Source organism: Phytophthora sojae (assembly GCF_000149755.1).
Source record: "Phytophthora sojae unplaced genomic scaffold PHYSOscaffold_3, whole genome shotgun sequence".
NCBI classification, from domain to species: Eukaryota; Oomycota; class Peronosporomycetes; order Peronosporales; family Peronosporaceae; genus Phytophthora; species Phytophthora sojae.
Genome location: NW_009258117.1, coordinates 8629940 through 8636884, shown reverse-complemented (window position 1 = coordinate 8636884; position 6945 = coordinate 8629940). Strand labels below are relative to the sequence as shown.

Below are 6945 nucleotides of genomic sequence, written 5' to 3'. Positions count from 1 at the left end.
TGCCGCGATCCCAGCAGGCAGGATCACGTAAGAGTAACACTTCCCCGCAACCACTTGGCCTGGTCCTCCTCCCACCGGGTCGTCAATCTGTGGTCCTGCACATGTTCATGTAGTCGCTGACATGCAGTCTCACACCATCGGCGCGCAACAGCCGACCACCCTTGACTCACGTGAGGCAGGCGCGCTTGCCGGTGCCACTCGCTACTGCAGCTCATTGTCGGTTTTGCCTCGCACTGCATACGCACACGCACGCACACACCAGCAGCGCCCAGCACCCGCCATGCAGATCCTCCGCCTCGTCATCGTCGCCGTCGCCGCCTTCGCTGTCCAAGGTACGCAGGCCGGTTCGAGCCAATACTCGGTCGAGCAGCAGTCGCCCAAGCAGAGCTCGACGAGCAAGGGCTCCTCCATCTCCACGGGCTCCGCGCCGGGCCTCGCTGCCGGCACCACGGGCGGCGGCAATGTCGCCCCCGTGTACCCGGCGTCGCTTGACGACCTGAGGAACTACCTCAAGGACTCGCAGCCGCGCGTCATCGTCCTCACCAAGACCTTCGACTTCCGCGGCTCGGAGGGCACGCGCACCGAGACGGGCTGCCGCCCCAAGAGCAACCGCGACTGCCTCGCCAAGAACAACGGCTACAAGGGTCAGGACGTCATCCTGCAGAGCGGTGGCATGGCCAACACGGGCGGCTGCGTGGAAGGCACGCAGGTCAAGATCACGTACGACCTGGCGGCCAGCAAGAACCCGCTCGTGGTCTCGAGCAACAAGACGCTGCGCGGCCTCGGCACGAGCGGTGTCATCAAGGGCAAGGGTCTGTGGCTCAACGGCAACAACATCATCATCCAGAACATCCACATCACGCAGCTCAACCCGCACCTGATCTGGGGCGGCGACGCCATCTACATCCAGGGCCTCAACGGCGGCAAGACGCCCATGGAGCGCATCTGGCTCGACCACGTCAAGATCTCCAACCTCGGCCGTCAGATGGTCGCCACGGGCACGGCCAGTGTCAAGAGCATGACCATCAGCAACTCCGAGTTCGACGGCCGCACGCAGTACTCGGCCACGTGCGACGGCAACCACTACTGGACCTTCCTCTTCCTGGGCACGCAGACGCAGGTGACGCTCGTCAACAACTACGTGCACAACACGTCGGGCCGCTCGCCCAAGGTCGGCGGCAACTCCATCGTCCACGCCGTGAACAACTACTGGTCCAACAACACGGGCTTCTCGTACGACGTCGTCGACAACGGCAACGTGCTGCTGGAGGGTAACTACTTCGAGAACACGGCCATCCCGAACAAGCACGACGCCGAGACCGTGGGCGCCATCATCGTGCCGTCTTCGAACTCGCAGTCGTCCTGCAAGTCCGCGCTGGGCCGCAGCTGCGTCGAGAACGCGCTGTCCAAGTGCGGGTCGCTGACGGGCAACCGCGAGTCGGCGGCGCTGTCCAACTCGAAGAAGGTGGCCAGCTACTACAAGCCCACGTCTGCGAAGAAGTTCGGCTCGACCAGCCAGAACTTCGGCGTGGGCCCGATCTAAGTCATTTAAGGACGATTTAGTGTGATGTGCCACTGGTGAGATGGTGGCTGTTAACTTTTCTAAATCGTTCAAACTGGTGGCGTCGGATGCCGCCAGTACTCAAGGCGTATAGAAGCATGCGATGCGCTAGCATGGGATATATGTATTCAAGCAGATAATGTAGTTGAGTTTCAAAAATAGATGTTGAGCTGAGATTCGAGAACAAATTATCAGCTCATGAATGGTTATGGTTAGATTTTACTTCATCTTCACTAGGGCACCGCGAAGGCTTTGATAGGAGGATTTTGGCATAAACTGTTTGCTATTGTATTTTCCTAACTACCGTGCTTGAGATCTGTTTGCAGTTTGTAGAAAATGAAATGCTTACCCTTTCAGGAGTGCTACATAGTCCTGGACCATCGCATGAGCTTCACATGAGCTATTATCGCCTTCACGAATTTTGCGCCATCTATTCGTCCCATAAATCGTCTTGACTACTTAAGTAAATAAAGAAGTCGTTGTGCAAAAACTATGCATTTCGCCGTACCGTCCACCACAGACACCTACCTGCCAACGGACGAAATGATGGCCGAACTACCCACGCTACCTGCGCTCTGAGACGCTGTCGTGACGATCATGGTCGGCGAGCCACTGACAGACTGCAGGATTGTACATAAAGCTTCTATCGGTGCGTGAGGGCTACACAGTCCTGAAGTAGAGGCTGAAGCGTTTGACACCGCTGTGATATCGCCTGCCGACGACGCTATCTACGTCAAATCGACGGTAAATGCGCGCCAACACGAGTACAAGCGCTTATCGGAGGACGAGCCTGGAGTCTATGCTCCCGGCGTCTACGGTCCTGGTGTCTACGGCCCCGGTGTGGGCGTGGGCGGCTATGGCGCTTGACTTAGGCGCCAAAGCAAACGGACTCCCATATTCCAGCATATCAATAGGGTAAAAACGCCACGGAAGCGTTTCGTAGTGTAGGAAATCGACCTTTAAGCGCACTACGCAGCTCGTAGATGTACAAACACGGGTGGGACTCAGCATATTGCCCAACAAAATTGATACACGGCCATCTAGCTGTTCGCTACTTTCTCCAACTCCTTCAGCGCTTTCTTTACTTTGAAACCAACCATGCTATCTCTACACCGAGCACGCCGACACGCCTAGAACACTGTCCGCGTCGACAATTTCTACGTCATAGGCATAAACAAGGGTAACAGGCCAACGAAGGTCGCTCGATTTCGTGATTGCACGCCAGCCCAGAGATGATTTAGTGGCTTGAAATACTGTAACGAATGGCAGGAGCTGCAGCCGCCATTCGTTAAAAGAGCTCGACAAATCGCTTGCTATATCTCTACTCGTCTTCCAACTCGCGAAACGTGTTCAAACTGTTATTCGCTCCCTGATTATTCGTGTTGGGCTCTGGTATAAACCGTCACGAAATGGCTCGTCCACGCCAAAATGCGTGAAATCCACAAAGGATGCCTGCCAAAAGTATAGTAAACGGTCGACATATCTGCAGCAGATATGCCCGACTTAAAAAAGATATATGTCGGCATATCGCGTGAAAGCTTCACCAAAAGCGTCTTATTGCTTCTGTCTACGTCCGGTTCCTACTGCCCTGAATCAGGTGGCTACACTATAGATAATGCAGTCACTTCGATGTGAACCTGTCAATTTGCCCCGGACACTGAAGCGGCAGCACTGCTGCCGCACTTCTTCTAGATTCCGTCACTTTCGGATTCGCGCGCGTCGAGCGCAAGCAATCTCAGTGACGATGGCGAGCGTGGACACGGACGCCCTCCTCGTCGTGACGGACGCCTTCCTCAAGCAGGGGCGGGAGCTGGCCGAGGCGCGGCGCGAGGTGTACCGCTTGCTGCTGGAAGAGGCGTGGCGGGCAGCCATGCGAAGTCGCCACTACCTGACGGCACAGTGCCTCGAGGCACCATGCAACTCGGCCTGGATGCTCCTCTACCGATTTGGGAGCGATGTCAACTTTATAAACGCGACGAGTCTCACCAGGTACATGTATTGATTGAGTTAAATGATACAAAGCTGTATGTAGCTATCGTGTGACTGTGTGCTGCAGACCTGCTTTCGAGCAGTTGCTGCGAAGGTTTTCGCGCTTCTACTTCATCCCCAAGGCCATGTTGCGCGGCCGCCCGCCCAAGCTACGGTACCACCATCAAGTCCTGGGACTGGTGCTCTCGTTCTACGTCGGCTCGATGGAGCAGAGCTCGCTGTCCATGCTCTTTGGCGTGCCCCCGAGCACGCTCTCGCGCATCCTGTGTCGTGCAGAGGAGGCGCTGTCCAAGGCGCTCCATGGGTACGCTCCGGCGCGCATTTCGTGGCCATCACCAACGCGCCAAGCCGAGCTGGCAAAGCTCGTCGAGGCACGGGAGCCCCTGCTCAAGTACACTTTTGGTTTCATCGATGGCAAGAACTTCAAAGTACGTATGCAGTTGTATTCATTCGATCCTATCCGTCCTAACCCATATTGTTGGCTATATGCTGCAGGTGCAGCAACCTTCCGACGCAGATCTTCAAAATGCTATGTACAATGGATGGCTACATTCTGTTTTCGTTACAGGAACTATCTGCTTTGCGGCCGACGGCTGCATATCTGGAGCCGACACAACTGTCCGGGGCCATGGAATGACTCGGACACGTCGCTCGGCTTTAGGTTGAAGCTACTCAATCCAGCCTTTTGCCCGGACTCGAGGATGAACGTCGTCTCCGACTCCGCTTTCCCCTGTTCGACAGCTATGGCGGGGCGCATTCTCACACCCCTCAAGGACGGAGACCTCGAGCGGATCCTGCCCTCGCTGAGGGCATCGGCGCGCATCCTTCACAATGCCATCACCTCGGTCCGCCAGGCGGCCGAGTGGGGCATGGGAAGCGTGCAGAAGGTCTACTCGAGACTCAACCTGCCACTGCCGTACGACCCCAAGCTCCGAGGACTTCGTCTGGACAACTTGTTTCGCATGGCCAAATACAGGGTCCGAACGGTGGGGATCTCGCAGATCCAGACCACGTTTGCTGGCGAGATGGAGGTGCCGACTCAGGTTGGCTAAGTAGTGAGCGATTCATAGCAAGTAGCGTGGCAACAATATATTTTGCGTGGCGTTGAACTGTTTTCTCGAAGTCCTTGCAAGTACACTAATGCTGAACGGATGATGTGAAGTTGTTGTAGGACTTGCTGCTGATATCGTGGAAGATGGTGCTTTTCGCAAGTTAGAGATCGATGTAGTTTAGCAGTGAGCACGACTTGAATGAAGATGAAGATGTTGTACATGAAACGTTGTTGATTCAACGGCTTTGAGATAAATGCAACGCTACTACAATATGAATGCGCCATGCTGCGAGGTGCAGAACCAACAACTCCTTCCTTCGTCTCCATCTTTGTTTACGCGCTCTTCTTAATGGCATTGATCAGCATGATCAGCTCCTGCGTGCGAGCGCGCGCATTCTCACGGTCGCGACGAGCTCGGTCCTCTCTTTCCAGTTTTTCTTGACGACGGCGCTCCTGGGCTTCGGTCTTGTCAGCAAGGTAGCGAGCCTCTTGAGCAGCGACTACGGCGCGGCGACGCTTGTCCTCTTCAGCGCGGCGTTCTTCGGCCTTGCGTTCGTTCTCCTCACGGAGAAGGAGAATCGTCTCGAGCAGGCTTCCGCCCGTGTTGTTCGCAGCGGCTTCGAGGCTGGCAAGCTTGGTCTTGAGGGCAGTGGACGTCCTCAAGGCGCGAATCCGCTTCGCTTTCGCAAAGCTTGCCTCCATGGTCTCCTTGTCTTCTTCGAGCGCACGCTTGGCACCGACGGTGTCACTGAACGCTGTCAGGTCCTGCCCGCCCAAGCGGTTCGAAAAGTTCACGAGCTTCGGGTACTTCTCCGCTTCTTGACTGCGAGCAGCAGCGAGCGGTGTCTGCTGCGGAGCCGCCGGTGGGCTCACATTGGCAGCAGCTGAGCTGACAGCCGTTCGACGTGGCTTCGGCAGTCTGCTTGCCGCACGGCGCGTGGTAGACGTTGCTGGAGGAGGCGCCGGTCGCGGTGTACGTGCACCGTCACCGGACCCACCACTCGTGAGTGGCGCCGCAAGCAGCTCTTGAAACTCGCCCAGACTAGGCGATTCGGACTCGGCGGAGTCGAGCCCGACGGACTCGTCGGTGCACGTCGACCCTTCAGTGCTGGGCCGGCCGGCGGTTTGCACGCGTTTCCATCGGCGTCGTCGTCGCCGTAGAAGCTCTCGTCGGGGTCCGCTTCGAAGCAGAAGTCGGGCTCGATGGGGCGATCTTCGTCGGCCTCGTCATCCATCTCGATGACGTTGGCCTTCTCGTCGATCGTCAGCTTCACCTCCTTGGCCTTCTTGACGTGCGGCGGCATGTTGGGCGTGCCAGTCGCTGTAGAGACTTTGAATTTCCGGCGGAGGCTTTCAAAGTCTCGTTCAGGGGCACCGCGAGGTCTGTTGGCGTTGTACGACGCCGCTAGACGCTCCCACTCGTCTCGTCCGAGCGGAAGCTCGTTCTCGATCAGCAGCAAGAGGCGGTCGACGTCCGCCGTGGTTTAGTTGGGGTTTCCGGTTTGTCGGACCATCTACATGCACAACAAGTTGAACAACTCGGCCAGCAAGCTTGGCATCAACAAATCGCGCGTGGGGCAGCGTACCAGGGCGTGACGCGCGCGGAATTGAAGCTTGGGGCGGGGCGAGTATGCGTCGTGGTGGAGGGTGCTCGTTGCTTGGCAAAAGCGAAAGTGAGAGAAACGAGTGCGCCGAGAAGCGGCGGCAACTCGACCAGCACCATGCCACCACCGCCACCAATTTGAAAAGGATGCTGCTCTTGGTAGCTTCAACCTGGAGCGCGCGAAAGCTTCGCGCCCAAAATGCCAAATGCAGCAGCAGGAAGCCTGCTCGAGATCTTTCGAACGAAGCCGTCTTGGCGCCAAATCACACTCACAGTGGTCGGAGCATCCCCGTAGTCTAGCAGCACTTCGTCCCCACAATACACTCGATTTTCAAACACGTTCCTGCATTCAGTCGTCCATTCACTCATACATGCATGTTGCTTCACGCGATGCTCCTCGCTCCTTAGCAACCTTGCTACGCTGCTGTCATCTCACGGGTCTTCTTCGTCTTGGATGTTGCGGTGGCGACAGCCGTCTCGCTCGCAACGGCACACGAACCAGAGGTCGTCGCCGTAGTCGATGGTTACCTCCTCGCCACGGTAGATGCGCCGCGTCGTCGCCGCGACCACCGTCGTTCGATGCCCGTTCGACACCTCCCTGAACTCCGCTGCAGGCTCGCACGAGTGATTCAGGAAGCGCATCAATCCCTTCAGCATTAATCGCAGCGCAGATCGGGTACGTCGGCTTCTCGGTCCGCTGCTTCATCAGGAGACGGTAGTCGTTGTTGCGTCGGCGGTTGG

The 6945-nt window shown here is 57.0% G+C and overlaps 4 protein-coding genes across 4 annotated transcripts; 3 read left to right on the top strand and 1 right to left on the bottom strand.

The window, feature by feature from the left end:
- Positions 1 to 280: 280 nt before the first annotated feature.
- PHYSODRAFT_491398 (hypothetical protein) lies at positions 281 to 1543 on the top strand (the record flags this gene model as incomplete). The annotated part of the gene is made up of 1 exon (XM_009526504.1): positions 281 to 1543. The coding sequence occupies one exon, from the start codon at positions 281 to 283 to the stop codon at positions 1541 to 1543; it is 1263 nt and encodes a 420-aa protein (XP_009524799.1).
- Positions 1544 to 3275: 1732 nt separating this feature from the next.
- PHYSODRAFT_285695 (hypothetical protein) lies at positions 3276 to 4373 on the top strand (the record flags this gene model as incomplete). Its single annotated transcript, XM_009526503.1, has 3 exons — positions 3276 to 3550; positions 3618 to 3978; positions 4046 to 4373. Coding segments are annotated over exons 1-3 (772 nt in total), but the record flags the coding sequence as incomplete, so codon positions are not given.
- Positions 4374 to 4419: 46 nt separating this feature from the next.
- On the top strand, positions 4420 to 4602 carry PHYSODRAFT_490610 (hypothetical protein; the record flags this gene model as incomplete). Its single annotated transcript, XM_009526502.1, has 1 exon — positions 4420 to 4602. One exon carries the CDS (start codon positions 4420 to 4422, stop codon positions 4600 to 4602), a length of 183 nt encoding a protein of 60 aa, XP_009524797.1.
- Positions 4603 to 5782: 1180 nt separating this feature from the next.
- PHYSODRAFT_371068 (hypothetical protein) lies at positions 5783 to 6079 on the bottom strand (the record flags this gene model as incomplete). Its single annotated transcript, XM_009526501.1, has 1 exon — positions 5783 to 6079. A coding segment is annotated over one exon (297 nt), but the record flags the coding sequence as incomplete, so codon positions are not given.
- Positions 6080 to 6945: the final 866 nt, after the last annotated feature.